Source organism: Bufo bufo, chromosome 8, assembly GCF_905171765.1.
Source record: "Bufo bufo chromosome 8, aBufBuf1.1, whole genome shotgun sequence".
Taxonomy (NCBI): Eukaryota; Metazoa; Chordata; class Amphibia; order Anura; family Bufonidae; genus Bufo; species Bufo bufo.
In genome coordinates this window covers 126,595,657-126,615,417 of record NC_053396.1, presented here as the reverse complement: position 1 = coordinate 126,615,417, position 19,761 = coordinate 126,595,657, and the positions used below count along the sequence as shown (strand labels likewise).

Below are 19,761 nucleotides of genomic sequence, written 5' to 3'. Positions count from 1 at the left end.
AGCTGCACCAGGATGTATTCAGCAGTTATAGTTTGGGGATTGATTATGATTCTTATAGGTTAATGGCACAGAAAGCTTTGGGAATGATTTGGGATCTCCATTCTTCAATTTCCTTCTTTTCCTCCACTTTAGGCAATCATTAATCAGAACATTGGAAACATTTGTGCATTGTCCGGCATTCACGCTCGAGTAATCCAAAGCAAGATATACACCGCCTGTGGGTGCAAAATGGTTAATTGTATATTTCCTACTTTCTGTTATTCCACCTTATTTTTTTCTTTCAGGTGAAGTGAAAGACTCAGGTTAAAATTTCAGGAAATGACTCCCTGCATCAGTGATTCTGTCTCCTGACCATGGAGATGTAATCTAGACAGGGGGTACATTGTGCATTGGCATACCATGACATAAGCCCATATTTCCAGAAATACTATACTTAATAATGACGGGAAATTTTCTATTGTGTATTATCATGAAATATACAAGAAAACGTTGCTCGTTTGCTATACTGTGGATTCAAGGGGGGTATTTGAAACTGTATCTCATTTGGCTGGCATCCAGCTTTGGATGGAGTTTAGGCCACTGCCCCTCCCCCATATGCAAGATTTTAAAAGTTTTGCGGGTCTGTAATGGCGTCTTTCTTTTTAACATTTTTGTCAGGCATAGATGACAGACAGGTTCATATACCATTTGTATGACTCCTTGACTATCTGCTGCAATGGCGGAAGCATAGAGATATCTACAACAACTGTGTGGGGTGGGGGTGCCTTCACACACGTGGTGAAAAACTGTGACCGAAGAGACATTTACTAAGGGAATTAAAGGGGATATCTGGTTATATTTTATCATCTCATCTCGCGCAGAGCGGTAAGTCTTAGGGTACTTTCACACTGGCGTTTTTGTTTTCCGGTATTGAGTTCCGTCCTAGGGGCTCTATACCGGAAAAAAACTGATCAGTTTTATCCTAATGCATTCTGAATGGAGAGAAATCCGTTCAGGATGCATCAGTTCAGACCCTCTTACATTTTTTTGGACGGAGAAAATACCGCAGCATGCTGCAGGTTTATCTCTGGCCACAAATCCTGAACACTTGCCGGATCCGGCATTAATTTCCATTGATAACGGATCCGTTCTTTCCGTCTGCGCATGCGCAGACCATTAAATCTGTAAAAAAAAAAATACCGGATCCGTTTTTCCGGATGACAACCGGAAAGACGGATCCGGTATTGCAATGCATTTGTGAGACGGAACCGCATCCGTATCCGTCTCACAAATGCATCCGTTTGCGTCCAGATTGCCAGAGCCTGCCGGAATCCTTTGCCGCAAGTGTGAAAGTACCCTTACAAGAATAGTATGACCATCATTTTTTTATCCTTACCGGGTGAGTGCTGTGCTCCCTGTGTAATTCTGTAGCGGACACTTCCAGGATCATGTGCTGTACATTGGACACGTGATCTTAGCCCCGTTTCAGCCCACAATGGTTGCGGGTTGCTCGTGTGCACTCATGCAATCTCAGACAAAAACTCACAGCTATTAGAATTTAAGGCAGGGGTGGCGTAATGTGCTCAACTTCATTTTTGGAATAAGACCGATACATGAGCACATACGGTGTAAGCTTAGACTAGACAGTCTAAACATGGACCACATTTATCGCAGTGGCTGATGCTCAATGGTAAATCTGAGGCACATTTATATTGTCCAGTCTACAGCTGGGCTTACACGGGGCAATGTGCGGCCTTCCTGAGGTTGGCTGCCCGTTCAGTGAAGGAGACCGCACATTTATGTGCAGCGATCTCCTTCACTGTATGAGGACGGGGGATTGCTATAGCGTCATGGTTTCTGAGCAGTAGATCACTGTTTAGACCACACGATCTGCTGCCCAGAAGCTAAAATCGGTGGTGCCTGCACGAGCAACAGGATCACCCGATGAACAAGCGTTTCACTCATTCATCAGGTGATCGGTGGCAAATTCAGATTGTCGGGAACGACCGTTTGCAGTTTAGTTTATACCACCTATTACCTGGATTACTGTATGGCAGAATTTTGTGCCAAAATGTTGTCGCAGTGTTTGCGCACATTGGCTCAGCTTAAAGGGCTCATGCACACAGATACCAGCCGTGTGTGTGTTCCGCATTTTGCGGAACGGAACGTCTGGCCCTATATAGAACTGTCTTATCCTTGTCCGTAAAACAAACAAGACTAGGACATGTTCTATTTTTTTGCATTGTGCTGTCTATATCTTGTGCAGCCCCATTGAAGTGAATCAGTCCGCATCCAATCCGCAAAAAAACAAACAGTTGTGTGCATGAGCCCTAAGCCATACACCTTTCTTGCATGCCACACTCATAAGCCATTCCCTTTGGTCCGAATAGTCAAAAAAAGTTTAATAAATGTGCAAAGCCTAACCACTGGGACTACTACCGATACTGAGGATTTAAAAGTTTATGGGACCGGTGAAGATAAGCTAAGTAGAGTGCTACAGTGTTTGAATGGGGCAGCAGTGAGCATGCTCCACCACCGCTCCATGCAAGCATGGGACCCTCGATCCCTGTACTGATGGTGGGTAGGGGTCTCAGCAGTAGGATTACCACAAATCTACCCATTGGATAGGAGATAAGTTGTTGATGCTGGAAGATCCTTTAATGCTGCAAAGCAACTGTTTCGAGGGGAAACACTGATCCCCAGGGGTTAGAGAAAAAATCTCATCATTAGAAATTAATCCAATCTTTTTAGAAACAATGTCGTTTATTCTTGTTGAAGTTAATTTCTCCAATACTATAACAGCCCATATAATAGAATATTCCCTCATTAGGAAGTGCATTATTGTCAATTAAAATGAGACAGATTTCAGGTATCCATGACATAGTGAATTCTGGCAGTATGTAAAGAATATTAATTAATATATATGTTTAATACTCAAATGCTCAATGTTACATTTATTTCATATGTTCTTGCTAGGTAAATATGCATTTTTACACTGACTTCCTCTTTAAAAAAGGTAACATGAGGGCACATGAACTGGGATTCCACTGGTGGATGTGTTGATGTGTAATAGACTGAATGGGTGAACACATGAATCAGATATTACATGATGACGCCTGAGTGCATGAAGAGGAAAGAGCACTGAGTGCAAATGTAAGCCAATAGATGTACAGAGGAGGCCTGTGTTCATCACTGCATTGTATTACTGACCTGTTCTTCATGCTTTAGCATAAAAATTGGTGGTGCTTTTAAGCATGGTGGCTGTGTACCGTTTTAAAAGCAAGTGCAGGTAGCTTTCCATTTTTGAGAAAATCAAAAAAGTATTTGTAAGAAAAAAATGGTAGCGGTCTGACCTTAAATCCGTCATCGCTGGGATGACCTGCTGGGAAGGTCCCCCACATTTAGTGCAGGTCTGGTCCCTTTCAGCTCTGATCTGCTTCTTAGAATGACCAATCAGGGAAACATATTGAGGGAAATTCAATTTTCCACCTACGACTGTTTTTGGCAAATCCACCAGATCCAACTTTTCTAGTTGCAATTGGCATTTTATGCCAATTTTAAGAAAAGGGGGAGTGGTGAAGGAGAAGTGTGGGCGGGGCCATCGACCCCCGACTCATTCATCGTTATTTACACCAGAAGCTGGCGTACATAAAGACTAAAATCGACAGCAGCTCCGAGTTACCGCAGATTTCAATCCAAGCTCACGGACTGCCTCAGGAGCCACCTATTTATAACGACTCGAGGCTTGCCCAACATAGAATATTCACATATTAACTGTTAATGTGATAAAAGAATCTACCTATGCATAACTTACACTAGAAGGAAAGCAGAAAGGCAATTTGGTGCTTTGTGTGATACATTATGTATAGATTTCTATCGGTAGGTTGCTCACCTTTCATATTAAAGCAGTGAGCAGAGTGGCTGCTCTGCTAGATGCCTTAGCCTCAGTTCAGGAGGGAACCGCTGCTACCTGAACATGAAAGATGGGATGAAAATGACATCGGATCTAGCATAAGGCCTCATGCACACGACTGTTGTGCGTTTTGCGGTCCGCACACCACGGATCCGCAAAACACGGATGGCGTCTGTGTGCGTTTGCGGAATGGCACGGACAGCCATTAATATAACTGCCTATTCTTGTCCGGAAAACGCGGACAAGAATAGGACATGTTATATTTTTTTTTGCGGACCACGGAACGGAGCAACGGATGCGGACAGCACACGGAGTGCTGTACGCATCTTTTGCTGCCCCATTGAAGTGAATGGGTCCGCATCCGAGCCACCAAAACTGCGGCTCAGATGCGGACCAAAACAACGGCTGTGTGCATGAGGCCTAATACTGATAACCTTCCAGAATCGTGGAATAAAGTCATCCAAGGCTTGGGATGCACACAAATGCAATAACTTTATTCATATAGTCTAAAAGACGACACATTTTGATGCGTCTCCCCTTCATCAAAAAGTCTGAATCTAGTAAAGGGGAGACATCACCAAGACCTAAGAACTGTGAGACTATCCCAATAAAGTTTTTGCATTCTTGAGCACCCCAAGCTTTGGATGATCCTGGAGGTTGCACCCCTTCTTTTTTAGACCAAAAATACAGTTGTGTGTAAAAAGCCTTAGCCGGAGTATAACTACTAGTACATTCCTTTTGAAGAACATCTATCAATTTCATAGTGGTTAAAGAAGGCCAACTACTGTAGCTATACAATAAATCACAGTCGATACGAATAGCTTGTTTCTACAATTTTATACCGGTTTGGAAACCCTGGCAAGAAAAACTGCAACACGTTCTCATTCCTTGCATCGCTAACAAGCTTCTATTCAATCACTGACAGTAATCAAGCGTCCACTGCTATCTAACACAAGAGTAATTCCTGAACAAACCTCACCCCCTAGCCTATCATTTCGAACTGTTAGGCCCCTTTCACACGGGCGAGTATTCCGCGCGGATGCGATGCGTGAGTTGAACGCATTGCACCCGCACTGAATACCGACCCATTCATTTCTATGGGGCTGTTCACATGAGCGGTGATTTTCACGCATCACTTGTGCGTTGCGTGAAAATCACAGCATGCTCTATATTCTGCGTTTTTCACGCAACGCAGGCCCCATAGAAGTTAATGGGGTTGTGTGAAAATCGCAAGCATCCGCAAGCAAGTGCGGATGCGGTGCGATTTTCACGCACGGTTGCTAGGAGACGATCGGGATGGAGACCCGATCATTATTATTTTCCCTTATAACATGGTTATAAGGGAAAATAATAGCATTCTGAATACAGAATGCATAGTACAATAGCGCTGGAGGGGTTAAAGAAAAATAATAATTTTTTTTTACTCACCTTAGTCCACTTGATCGCGATGCCCGGCACCTCCTTCTGTCTCCTTTACTGAACAGGACCTGTGGTGAGCATTCATTACATGTCAAGGACCTGTGGTGACGTCACTCCGGTCATCACATGATCCATCACCATGGTAAAAGATCATGTGATGGATCATGTGATGACCGGAGTGACGTCACCACAGGTCCTTTACCTGTAATGAATGCTCACCACAGGTCCTGTTCAGTAAAGGAGACAGAAGGAGATGCCGGGCATCGCGATCAAGTGGACTAAGGTGAGTTAAATTATTATTATAATTTTTTTAACCCCTCCAGCGCTATTTTACTATGCATTCTGTATTCAGAATGCTATTATTTTCCCTTATAACTATGTTATAAGGGGAAATAATACAATCTACAGAACACCGATCCCAAGCCCGAACTTCTGTGAAGAAGTTCGGGTCTGGGTACCAAACATGAGCGATTTTTCTCACGCGAGTGCAAAACGCATTACAATGTTTTGCACTCGCGCGGAAAATTATGCTTATTATTACTCACCGCTCCGGGGTCACCCACTGGCCCGCACAGTGCTGCACTGGATCCTGACACATCATCAGGACATAGTGCACGTAAGCGCTGTGTGACGTCTGTTCCCAGTGCAGCGCGTGCAGCTCCCCTACAGGAGAGGTAAGTATTTTATTTCACTGGCGCTGGGGACTTATGGCTAGGAGGGGGAGATGGTGGCACTGGGGGGGGGAAGAAGAGCCTGATGGCATGGGGGAAACCGCTGATGGCACTGGGGGTGCAGCTGATGGCACTGGTGGGTGCAGCTGATGGCACTGGGGGGAGCCTGATGGCATGGGGGGGGGGAAACTGATGGCATGGGGGTCTGATGATGGCATTGAGGAAGCTGATGAGTTTCATAAAGGAAAATGTTCTTTTAATTATTTTTTTCTTATTAGAGTACTCGAAAAAATAGTTGGATTAATCGATAGAATACTTGATTACTAAAATAATCAACAGCTGCAGCCCTAGTCTGCACAATTAAATAAGACCTGTCACCTCTCCTGACTTCCTCGTGTAATAACAACTTTGGAGCAACTATCTGTATGACTCTGTGTTGAACCATCCCTTTTTTTTTCCTGCTAGAAGTTATGAAGAAATTGCTAGCAGTTTGCAATTAAAGGGATTGTCTCACCTTGGACATTGTGGGCATATCACTAGATTAAGCCCCCAATGACTGATAGGTGTCGGTCCCACCTCTGGAACCTGCACCTATCCTTAGAATGGACCCGTAAAGTGATGGAGAGTGCAGCCCACATTTCTTTAATAGTCTCATTGAAATGAATGCATAGATTGGTAGCTCTTGTGATCAGGGCCCTCATTCCTAGTGTTTCAGTTGTATTTTAGCTAGTTACATTGTGATGTATTTTGTTTTGTACATAAACCCTCTGAATTTGTAAAGAGCTGCGGAATATGGTGGCACTATATACAAAAAAAATATTATTTTTATTTATTAATGCACGACCACAGCTCCATTCACTTCTATGGGGCTTACATCAGGCATTGGGGGTATTTCCTAGAGATAAGCCCCCAAAGTCCAAGATCAGACAACCCCTTTAAGTTGCAGTTGGGTGTTACTAGTCTAGGTTTTGTCCAGGGCTGTGGAGTCGGAGTCGGGGGAAATTTTGGGTACCTGGAGTCGGAGTCGGCAAACAATGCACCGACTCCGACTCCGACTCCTACTAAATTTAGATTGGAATAAAAAAAAAAAGCAAGTTTAAATGTCCCAATTCACAAAAAGTTATAATTAATGACTTCTCTACTGTAAGAATAAAGACCAATGCATGCAGTGCCTCACGTAACCGCAAAACGAACACGTTAAGTGACGGTGAAGAAGCATGCTTTTCATGTACTTCACTATATGGCACGCAACGCACAATTAGGAGCTGCAATACTTATACTTTCCATAGTGTTGTGTTCTGCTTTTACAGGGAACGCAGCGTCCATGTGTAACCTAGCCTCTCACTGATAAGGGATTAAATAAATATGTTTTTTGCAGGACTAGAGAGTGAGACACTTGTATAAGTGAAGGGAATGGAGGGCCAATAGTTCAAGACTGAAGCTGTAAACCATTGGAAAAACTGCTGTCATTTAGCTAAGGCTAAGGCTTCCCAGCCAGTAGTCCTGTGGTAGGTTGCGTTTCTTTCCCTCAAGGAATGTATAAAATACATTCGCATATTAATACAGAGGAGTCGGGGAGTCGGAGTCGGAGTCGGAAGTACATAAAACTGAGGAGTCGGAGTCGGAACATTTATCTACCGACTCCACAGCCCTTTTGTCCCTACACAGCTTGACACTATCCAATCTGTGCAGGGACCCACCCCTAACTGGTAACACCCAGCTTAGATCTTCACTACAAACTGCAGCTAATTATTTTATAACTTACAGAAAGAATAATAAAGGAATGGCACAACATAGCCATAAGAATAGAGACTCCAGAATTGATATTACATGGGGAATGCAAGTAGTTACTAAAAGAGCTAAGTAGGGAGAGGTTACAGGTCCTTTTTTAGTTATCCTAGCAGAGTTTTCACTTTGAAACCCCATTTCAAAAGAGTTAAATGTTTTTTTTTTAGCTGAGACTAAATCATATTATATAAATATTTATGACACTTCCATTTCATAAAATGGAAATTTCTTTACATCTAGCACTTTGTACAATGTATCCTCTTACAGTGTGCACAGTTCAAATAAAACTACGGTATGTACAGAGCTGAAAAGTAAATGTGAATCCAGCTGTAGAGTGGTAAGTCACAACCTCATTCAATGCCATACAGGGAGTGCAGAATTATTAGGCAAGTTGTATTTTTGAGGATTAATTTTATTATTGAACAACAACCATGTTCTCAATGAACCCAAAAAACTCATTAATATCAAAGCTGAATATTTTTGGAAGTAGTTTTTAGTTTTAGCTATTTTAGGGGGATATCTGTGTGTGCAGGTGACTATTACTGTGCATAATTATTAGGCAACTTAACAAAAAACAAATATATACCCATTTCAATTATTTATTTTTACCAGTGAAACCAATATAACATCTCAACATTCACAAATATACATTTCTGACATTCAAAAACAAAACAAAAACAAATCAGTGACCAATATAGCCACCTTTCTTTGCAAGGACACTCAAAAGCCTGCCATCCATGGATTCTGTCAGTGTTTTGATCTGTTCACCATCAACATTGCGTGCAGCAGCAACCACAGCCTCCCAGACACTGTTCAGAGAGGTGTACTGTTTTCCCTCCTTGTAAATCTCACATTTGATGATGGACCACAGGTTCTCAATGGGGTTCAGATCAGGTGAACAAGGAGGCCATGTCATTAGATTTTCTTCTTTTATACCCTTTCTTGCCAGCCACGCTGTGGAGTACTTGGACGCGTGTGATGGAGCATTGTCCTGCATGAAAATCATGTTTTTCTTGAAGGATGCAGACTTCTTCCTGTACCACTGCTTGAAGAAAGTGTCTTCCAGAAACTGGCAGTAGGACTGGGAGTTGAGCTTGACTCCATCCTCAACCCGAAAAGGCCCCACAAGCTCATCTTTGATGATACCAGCCCAAACCAGTACTCCACCTCCACCTTGCTGGCGTCTGAGTCGGACTGGAGCTCTCTGCCCTTTACCAATCCAGCCACGGGCCCATCCATCTGGCCCATCAAGACTCACTCTCATTTCATCAGTCCATAAAACCTTAGAAATATCAGTCTTGAGATATTTCTTGGCCCAGTCTTGACGTTTCAGCTTGTGTGTCTTGTTCAGTGGTGGTCGTCTTTCAGCTTTTCTTACCTTGGCCATGTCTCTGAGTATTGCACACCTTGTGCTTTTGGGCACTCCAGTGATGTTGCAGCTCTGAAATATGGCCAAACTGGTGGCAAGTGGCATCTTAGCAGCTGCACGCTTGACTTTTCTCAGTTCATGGGCAGTTATTTTGCGCCTTGGTTTTTCCACACGCTTCTTGCGACCCTGTTGACTATTTTGAATGAAACGCTTGATTGTTCGATGATCACGCTTCAGAAGCTTTGCAATTTTAAGAGTGCTGCATCCCTCTGCAAGATATCTCACTATTTTTGACTTTTCTGAGCCTGTCAAGTCCTTCTTTTGACCCATTTTGCCAAAGGAAAGGATAATAATTATGCACACCTAATATAGGGTTTTGAAGTCATTAGACCACACCCCTTCTCATTACAGAGATGCACATCACCTAATATGCTTAATTGGTAGTAGGCTTTCGAGCCTATACAGTTTGGAGTAAGACAACATGCATAAAGAGGATGATGTGGTCAAAATACTCATTTGCCTAATAATTCTGCACGCAGTGTATGTGTCTTGTCATTCCCTGTCCTGGTAATGGAGGGTAGAAATGCGGGAGCTCAAACATCCTCAACATGCAATATTCTGTACAGGGGTGGACCGGCCACAGACCCAACAGGGAAATTTCCAGGTGGGCCGATCATGCCTAGGAGACCACCCGAGCCCTCCTCACAGCCACTGGCCAGGTACATAATGATCTGATGATCGCGACATTAATTAATGGTAGGAGCATCAGGTACTTAGGCACTTGGTCGGTGGCTGCAGGTGACCTCCTGAATCCAACTGTATCGTTGCCCTCAGCAGTATTTTGTTCTGCACTGTGGTATCTGGTTCTGCTAGAGCAGTATTTTGTGCCTCACTGTGGTATCTGGTTCTGCTGGGGCAGTATGTTATGCTGCACTGTGATACTTGGTTCTGCTGAGGCCATATTTTGTGTTGCACTGTGGTATCTGGTTCTGATGGAGCAGTATTTTGTGCTTCACTGTGGTATCTGGTTCTGATGGAGCAGTATTTCATGCTGCACTGTGGTATCTGGTTCTGCTGGGGCAGTATTTTGAGCTGCACTGTGGTATCTGGTTCTGCTGGGGCAGTATTTTAAGCTGCACTGTGGTATCTGGTTCTGCTGGGGCAGTATTTTGTGCTGCACTGTGGTATCTGGTTCTGCTGGGGCAGTATTTTGAGCTGCACTGTGGTATCTGGTTCTGCTGGGGCAGTATTTTGTGCTGCACTGTGGTATCTGGTTCTGCTGGGGCCATATTTTGTGCTGCACTGTGGTATCTGGTTCTGTTGGGGCAGTATTTTATGCTGCACTGTGGTATTTGGTTCTGCTGGGGCAGTATTTTGTTCTGCACTGTTGTATTTGGTTCTGTTGGGGCCATATTTTGTGCTGCACTGTGGTATCTGGTTTTGCTGGGGCAGTATTTTGAGCTGCACTGTGGTATCTGGTTCTGCTGGGGCAGTATTTTGTGCTGCACTGTGGTATCTGGTTCTGCTGGGGCAGTATTTTGTGCTGCACTGTGGTATCTGGTTTTGCTGGGGCAGTATTTTGAGATGCACTGTGGTATCTGGTTCTGCTGGGGCCGTATTATGTGCTGCACTGTGGTATCTGGTTCTGCTGGGGCAGTATTTTGTGCTGCACTGTGGTATCTGGTTTTGCTGGGGCAGTATTTTGAGATGCACTGTGGTATCTGGTTCTGTTGGGGCAGTATTTTGTGCTACCTAAGGATTGCTGGCCCCGTCTACTTCTGTTGTCCCTGCCTACTTGTCAATTTGGACTCGCCTACAACATGGGGGCACTTTTAGTTTTTTATTCCCAGGGCCACGTTCAGTTCCCAGTCCACCCCGATTCTGTATATAAAACATATGCTAAACTCAGCTAATTCACCTACTTCTAGGCTAACAAATCAGCAAATGTCACCCAATATCCATTGCATGAAGAGGAGAAGATTGCTCTTCACGTTGCGACTGTCAGGTTTGGTCATAAAGGACATGTCATACAGAACTGTGGGCAGTAATCATTCATATGAAGTGGGAATTCCTCTGGAATTTGTAGGATAGCAGTTTTCTTGTCCTACTTGTGAAACTATGGTGATTCGGCTAATCACCCCTGCAGTGCCGCCTGGTACCACGCAGTTTATTAATGACTTCAACGCTGGAATCCACAAAAACGGGGAAAAAATACATGCGTTAATGGGGACCGACTTATGAAGATGCATGTGAAGATCTTCCGAGAACGGTAGGTAGCTCTGGTGCAAAATTGCTCAATCTTATAAGTCATTCTTTAAAAATGGCCTTTAGGTTGAATTCACACACAGCGTTTTTCAGAAACTGCCGCACGTCGAGCAATTGTTTTGGTCTTATTCAAAAGGATCAGGAAATATAAGGACTTAAAATTCTTCTTGCTGCCAGATCCAACTGTTGGCTATGGCTCAAAAACCTGCATCAAAACGCCAGTGCGCCGAATGTGGAGACATCTGTATTTGCATCATGTGCATGAACGCAGAGGGATACGGCTTCTTGTTGCCACAAAAAAGTCTGGTTGGTCATTGTGCGCCGTAGGCAGGAAACGTTTTAAACTGAAAGTTGTCAGAAATGGATGTATTTTTCATAGATGGCACAAGTGAGAACGCTAGATTCCAGCAGCACATTACTAAGGGCACTGACTACAAGGATCTCACACTCTTTAAGGGCTCATGCACACGAACATATGCATTTTGCGGTCCGCAAAAAATACGGATGACGTCCGTGTGCATTCCGTATTTTGCGGAACAGAACAGCTGGCCCCAAATAGAACAGTCCTATCCTTGTCAGTAATGAAGACAATAATAGGACATGTTCTATTTTTTTGCAGAACAGACATGCGGACATTTGTAAAACGGAATGCGCACAGAGTACCTTCCGTTTTTTTTTTTTTTGCGGACCCGTTGAAATAAATGGTTTGCATACGGTCCACCACAAAAAAATGGAACGAAAATACATTGCTGTGCATGAGCACTAAGGGGTGTCCGTTCCGTTTTTTTTGCAGACTGTAGGCGGAACCATTCATTTCAATGGGTCCTCAAAAAAAAAAAACAGAATTTACTCTGTGTGCATTCTGTTTCCGTAGGTCCGGTCCACAAAATATAGAACCTGTCCTATTATTGTCCGCATATTGGACAAGGATAGGACTGTTCTATTAGGGGCCAGCTGTTCCGTTCTGCAAAATACGGAATGCACACGGACGTCATCCGTATTTTTTGCGACAGTAAAAAACATATGGACGTGTGCATGATGCCTTAGGCCTCTTTCACACGGCCGTTTTTTTTTCCGTTTTGCGGGCCGTTTTTTGCGGTCCGTAAACGGGACCATTCATTTCAATGGTTCCGCAAAAAAAACGGAATGTGTTCCGTATGCATTCCGTTTCCGTATTTCCGTTTTTCCGTTCAAAGATAGAACATGTCCTATATTTGGCCGCAAATCACGTTCCGTTGCTCCATTAAAGTCTATGGGTCCGCAAAAAAACGGAATGCATACGGAAATGCATCCGTATGTCTTCCGTATCCGTTCCGTTTTTTGCGGAACCATCTATTAGAAATGTTATGCCCAGCCCAATTTTTACTATGAAATTACTGTACACTGTATATGCCATACGGAAAAACGGAACGGAAAAACGGAACGGAAACACAACGGAAACAAAAAACGGAACGCAAAACACTGAAAAAGACATACTGTCGTGTAAAAGAGGCCTTAGTCTGTTTGACAATGCTAGCTGAAATGAGTGGCTGCGGCCATTACGTGAGCTTTCCATTGAATCGGTGTATTACTCATGTTCACTGCCCCTGAATAACAGGTGAAAGGAAAGTGATGGGAAGCAATCTTTGTTAAAGGCATCGTATAACCAGAAGACAGGGATTCTGGATTCTATCCCACTTCACCTAAGGCCTCTTTCACACAACCGTTTTTTTTTCCGTTTACGGGCCGTTTTTTGCGTTCCGTATACGGAACCATTTCATTTCAATGGTTCCGCAAAAAAAACAACGGAATGTACTCTGTATGCATTCTGTTTCCATATTTCCGTTCAAAGATAGAACATGTACTATTGCCCGCAAATCACGTTCCGTGGCTCCATTCAAGTCAATGGGTCCGCAAAAAAAACAGAACACATACGGAATGTACTCCATATGTCTTCCGTATCCGTTCCGTTTTTGCGGAACCATCTATTGAAAATTTTATGTCCAGCCCAATTTTTTCGATGTAATTACTGTATACTGTATATGCCATACGGAAAAACAGAACGGAAACACAACGGAAACAAAAAAACGGAACAACGGATCCGTGAGCAACGGACCGCAAAACACTGAAAAAACCATACGGTCGTGTACAAGAGGCCTAAATCTGACAGTCCTGATCTTACAAGCACTTGGCAGTCGAGAAGTCTCAGATGTGGTCCCAGGTCCCAGTTTTCATTTCTATAGTTAGAAAACTGTCAGTAGATGGACTCCAGAGGTCTCAGTGAACTGCACTGATTTAATATAAGACTATGTGCCAATGATGCCAACGAGGGCTGCCACGACCGCCTCATCAATGTGCTAACGGGCATCAACTCACACTGGATTTCCCTTCCTTAACCAGTTCACTTTCCAGAGGGTTTTTTAGTGTGATTGACCAGTTCACTTTCTTAGGCTCCATTCACACATCCGCAAATGGGTCCGCATCCGTTCCACAATTTTGTGGAACGGGTGCGGACCCATTCATTTTCTATGGGGACGGAATGGATGCGGACAGCACACAGTGTGCTGTCAGCATCCGCATTTGCGGAGCGCGGCCCCGATCTTCAGGTCCGCAGCTCCGCAAAAGATAGAACATGTCCTATTCTTGTCCGCAGCTTGCGGATGAGAATAGGCATTTCTATAGGGGTGCCGGGCGTGTGTGTTGCGGGTCCGCAACACACCACGGATGTGTGAATGGAGCCTTATGTGTAGTAATGGATTTTGCACAGGATTAGACCCTGATAACGGTGAAATGAGGCATTTGGGGGCTATGTTTTTTTCACTGTTAGGCACATTTACCTTCCTGGTCATAGAAAAGTGTTCACGAATAGCTTTGTCTATTGGCCAAGCTGATGTACTGGTTACTGTCCTGCAAGTATATACACCATGTATATACCAAATATTAACATGTAAGACTAAGGGTACATTCACACGACTGATGTCCGTGTGGCATCCATTTTTTTTTTTTGGGGGGGGGGACCCATTGACTTCAATAAGTACCATTTGCATTATGGACATACGGACACAGAAAGCACACAGATGTCATCCCCATGTGCTTTCTGCATCCGTATGTCCGTTCTGCAAGAGATAGAACGTGTCCTATTCTTTGCCACAAAGGCAGACCATGAACTTACTGAAGTCAATGGAACTGCAAAAAAAACAAAACAAAAAAACGGATGCAACACGGACGTCATCTGTATTTTGAATACAGCAAAATACATACGGTGGTGTGAATGCACCCTTATAGAAAAAAAAAACAAGAAAGTTTAAGGTTGGAAAAGCTCAGCCTGTACATGGAAAAGTCTAACGCTACCTGCGCAGAACGAATGTCCTATATTCCACAATCCGCCCAGCATGTCAGGACTGCTCCGGGATGCTTCCCTGTGGCATTTCGAGGCCTAACCTGCTCAGCAGTCCAGCCTTTCAGCTGCTCTCGCTGCAGTACCATAGTGGAACAGTCTCCTCCTCCTGAAATCTACTTCCAGAAACCTATCGGGACAGGTAGGAAGTCCTCTGGCTGCTGTAATGCGATTTCTCAGATGTTCTCTACAGAAGACCACACAATGCTATCATACGTGTAATGAGATGTGCGCACCCCGGACAGCCGGGAGCTTCCATACGTTATCTGGTTATGCATCTCATAATGCGAGAATCCATTAGAGACGCTGCAGGTAGAGATGAGCAAATTTCAATGGCTTAGTTTGGTGTTAAAAGCAGAATTGCGTTATGGATTCCGTTTGCACGGACCATAACGCAATTCTATGACGGAATGCATTTTCCGTCATAATAGAAGTCTATGGGCTGCAAAACGGATCCGTCCCATTACCGTTATGCAGGAGAGGACTCCCCTCTAAAGGCATTCCGTCACAGAATTGCGTTATGGTCCGTGGTAACGGAATCCATAACGCAATTCTGCTTTTACCACCAAACGAAGCGTGAACGAATTTCTAAATATGAAATTCGCTCATCTCTAGCTGCAGGCGTCAGGTCTCTAAACTGTACCTCCCCAGTTGTAGAACTACAGGTGCCAGGATGCTCTGACAGTCTCAGACTAGGAGTTGTAGTCTCACGACATCTGGAGAACCAGAGGTTGCAGACCGCTGGCTTAAAGACTATATAGAGTTAAGGCTCATGCACACGACCGGATTTTGCAGATAAAAAATAAAAAAAGAGAGAGAGAGAGACAGCCCACGGCTGTCCGTTCCACAAATGGTAGAACATCTCCTATGCGTAGAAAAATAGTCCTTTCCAGTGATAAATGCGGATTGCCCACGGAAAGGCGTGCGTATTTTAAGGATCCGTGTTTGCGGACCTCGACAGGGGCACAGTAAAGAGATGAGCCTCCATACACCCTATCTCACCATTCATTCACCTACTCATAGGGGCGGTATGTAGAGGGTGTAATATTGCTGTTCGCTAAGAAAGAAACAATATTAAAAATCTGACACTAAGTAAATAAAATAAAAAACATAAATACATCGAATTCACAGAGAACTTGATCTGAACTGGAAACAAGTGCTTCCCAGTAAAGTGCCTACTGGGGAGGGTGAGAGCTGTCAGCCCATGGCCTCCTCCATAGAAACAATGTGCCACATTTTCTTCCAAAATGACAGAAATAGCCCCCCTGCCCCTTCCTGGTCCTAGTGAGGTCACAATCCACTATTTTTAACCAGAAGGGTTTGAGTTACAAGGTTTATAAATATAATAAGAGGGTGGCTGTCAGCCACTCCATGCATCTCTATACAAGAGGGTACTTACCGCAGGGTCTGCCTTCTGCACCCAGTGCCCCAGCAGCAGCAGGGCAGCCAGACTGTGCAAATGCCCCAACCTCATTCTTCAAGCTGTAAATGTCTCAGCACCGGCTCCGACTGCAAGGCAGAGGCAGAGGCGCTGACATATTCTGCGGAATGGCCCGGCAGAGGAGGAGAGGCGGCAGGACACACTCAGCAGGGGCCACTACTGCCTTCTGCAAAGTGCTGCGAAACTTTTTTTTCCCCCTTAGTGAAGTTACGAGGCGCACTACTTTCTCAAGGATCCCTCCGCCGCAGCATCTCCCCTAGGCTACAGAAACCTGTGTGAGGCAGATAGCTGTGGCCTCTCCGCAGCCTTTTCTCTAAATTAATGGAGAGACTCCTTAGGATTTTTTTTCTCTCCCCCTGTGGTGATAGTGACCCCAGCCTCCTGCTGAACAGCCCACCCACTCCCAACACCCACTCCCGCCCACCGGTGTCTCACAGAGACTCTGCATTTCTAAAGGGGGGGGGGGGGGGGGGGGACTTATTTTGTCTGTAATTGAAAACTAATATTTGTCCTTTCTGTGGAATAAATAGTTTGGAATGGCAAAGTCAATGGAGACCATGCACTTCTCCTCACACATGCATCCTCGGCCTAGGAATATCGCGATATAACGTATTAGCCACCCCAGCCCGTCCACATTATTAGGGGAATAAAAATATACAATTGGCGACGAATTTGTTGCAAGGTGCAATGTGTAAAGTCATTGCACCCGGGGTAATTGTGAAGAGAGCAGCCGGTGGGCGCTGTATATGTATAGTATATAATAGAAGCATGTAATTGTGACTGGAATAATATAAGCTTTATGTCCATGTATTACAGTTTCTAGGTGTAAATGAGAATCCCCTCAGCCGTCCCCCAAAATCCCACTGAGCAGTGATTGACAGGCGCCCGGCCCCGCCCCCTTCCTCCATGCCTAACCTTAGGCTGCCTGTACAGTGTATGGACGCGAGCCGTTCTCCAGGCTGAGGCAAGTAGGTCCGGGCAGGTTCTCTCGTGACACAGTTCTCTATCACGACCGGCTCTTCTCCCGACCGGAGCCGCGCTGTTTTAACTCCGTGTCCTCTTCCTATCTGTGTCGCAGTTCCCCCCCCCCCGGGACACCCCCACTAGACTGACTTTTCTGAGCTCCGCCAAGAAGCTTTCAATGAGCCCCCGGGACAGACCACTGTAGCTGTAGAAGAACGCAGGGGGGTCAGGCTGCCAGTCAGTGACTGCCACAAGATGAGGGCACGGTGAGTACTGCGGTTACTTTCTGTGGGTGCCAACATGTCCGTGGGACCCAGGTGTCATAATACTGCCTTGTGCTTCTCTTGCAGAACTTGCCTGCTGCTGCTGCTTCTTGCTGCCTGCTTTGTTGCGGACTTGGTGCAAGCGGTGAGTTCCTTTACCACTGTAGTGTCCTCCTCAGCGGGGCATGCACTCTATGGCATTCACCACACATGGGTTTGGGTTTGCAAGAGTTAACCAGTACCTGTGCAAATAATGTCATATTCTGGCCCATCATCAGTGAAAGGGTTATTGATAGCAATACTGATAGGTTCCTTATAGGCAGGATGTATGGACCATGAAGTTTCCCAGTCCCTGCATGACAGCTATCACCGAGGCTGTGGACTGTCATTCAGTTTCAGTCGATGACATCTGACCTGATGATGGGCGAAGCGGTCATCGATGAAAAATTGTTACGTCCATAGACGGCGTAATGGTCTGGCGTCCGGGAGAAGCCAAAAAATTGACAAAAGAAGAAAAATAAAAAAATAAACGCCCGGATGTGCAACCGTGACTAAATCTCTATAGTGATATTAGATGTCTGCAGCAGGGGACGTCATCTATACATAGGAGAAGCACATGGACTGTTTGGTGGAAGTGCAAAGTGACAGAAAGTGATTGCCGATTGGGCATCAACTGGACTTTAAAATGTTAAAGTCTTACATGATTTTGCCATTTTTGCTCATTTTACTACAGTTCTTGTGTAGCATGGACAAAGTGGAGCGCTAGGCTGCCTTCATGTAGGGTGATGGCCAATGGTTTCTTTAAAGGGTTAAACGATAATAGACAGATAAGGGGTTCAGTAACAGGAAGCTGACATTGTATTAGTATTCGGTATTAGGGCTCATGCACACAAACGTATTTTGTGCCCATGTCCGTTTCCGGTTATTTTGCGGCCCGTATGCAGAACCGTTCACTTCAATGGGACCGCAAAAAAAAAAAACGGAAATGACTCAGTGTGCATCCCGTTTCCGTATGTCCGTTCTGCAAAAAAATAGTTCTTGCGCCGAAGCAGAATCCTCCTGTCCGTAAGCATCTATTTGTGGGATTGGGCACATACCTGGTGACTGAAGGTCTTTTGCGATATATGCCTACGATAGGGTGGTGCCTATTTCTAGCACAGCCATTTAGGTGAGCGTCCATTCTCATTAATTGCTGATTACATATTTATTGTTGAACATACTACCCTAATGTGCGCCCCTGTTTTCTTTCTTTATTTCCTTCTACTATTGAGCAAAATTCGGATACGCCTGCATTTAGATTCTGCAACACAAAAAAAGAACATGTCCTATTATTGTCCGCATTACAGACAAGTATAGGACTGGTCTATTAGCGGCCAGCTGTTCCGTTCCGCAAAATACAGAATGCACACAGACGTCATCCGTATTTTTTGCGGATCCGTTTTTTTGCAGGACGCAAAATACCGAAAGTTTTGTGCATGAGCCCTTATAGTTGTAGGAGATAGCAGAGATGCGCTCATTTGCATTTTAATATTTCTTACAGACACTATTATTATTAGTTTTATTCTGAAATACCCATTTACGCTACCTGCACACGTCGCAGGCATGGGTTTGCCACCAGAATGTTCGTGTGGAAAGTGAATGAGGTTTTACAAATCTCCTGTACACTTTGCATATTTTTTCCATGCAGAAATTGGCTTGTTGTGCAGATTTTAAAATCTGCAATGTCAATTGTGTGTGCAGTTCAGCACCTTTTATAGAGATTTTTTCCCCATAAACGTCAATGGAGTTGTTAACATAAACCGAAAATCTGCACCAAAAAATGTTGCAAAAACAACATAAAAAATGCATAAAAAACACACCAAAACCACGATAAAGAGTAAGGATTTATGGGCATTTTTTATGCAGTTTTGGTGCGGATTTTCTGCACATAAATACACAACGTGCGCAGGTAGACTTGTCCCATTCAGCACAAATGTAATGATGGAGAGTACTTACCTACAGTCACAAATGCTATAAGTTTGCATTGGGGCTCATGCACATGAACATATTTTCTTTCCCTGTCCGTTCCGTTTTATTTGCGGACCGTATGCGAATCCATTTATTTCAATGGGTCTGCAAAAAAAAAACGGAAATTCCAAGGTACCACTTGGAACTGAACTTGAGTTCGGGAAAAGGTTTTTAACAGTGAGTCGATTCGCTCATCCCTAGTTACAATGGATCCACACAAAAAAAAAAAAAACGGATGCAACACAGACGTCACACGGATGTCATCCTTTTTTTTTTTTTTTTTTTTGTGGATCTCTGTATTGCGGAC

The 19,761-nt window shown here is 44.3% G+C and overlaps 2 protein-coding genes across 9 annotated transcripts in view; one reads left to right on the top strand and one right to left on the bottom strand.

The window, feature by feature from the left end:
- COL4A5 (collagen type IV alpha 5 chain) overlaps positions 1-16,552 on the bottom strand; it is a 158,790-nt gene extending 142,238 nt beyond the window's left edge. For all 5 annotated transcript variants that reach the window (XM_040442331.1, XM_040442333.1, XM_040442335.1 and 2 more), the window contains exon 1: positions 16,180-16,552. In XM_040442331.1, coding sequence (XP_040298265.1) covers positions 16,180-16,254 — 75 coding nt within the window. In that variant the 5' untranslated portion in view covers positions 16,255-16,552. The remainder of the gene's footprint in view (positions 1-16,179) is intronic.
- A 563-nt stretch (positions 16,553-17,115) lies between these two features.
- COL4A6 (collagen type IV alpha 6 chain) overlaps positions 17,116-19,761 on the top strand; it is a 271,820-nt gene continuing 269,174 nt past the window's right edge. For 3 of the 4 annotated variants that reach the window (XM_040442327.1, XM_040442329.1, XM_040442328.1), the window contains exons 1-2: positions 17,118-17,450; positions 17,535-17,592. In XM_040442327.1, coding sequence (XP_040298261.1) covers positions 17,440-17,450; positions 17,535-17,592 — 69 coding nt within the window. In that variant the 5' untranslated portion in view covers positions 17,118-17,439. Of the gene's footprint in view, positions 17,451-17,534; positions 17,593-19,761 lie in introns of all 4 variants that reach the window. The other variant, XM_040442330.1, reaches the window with a different exon arrangement.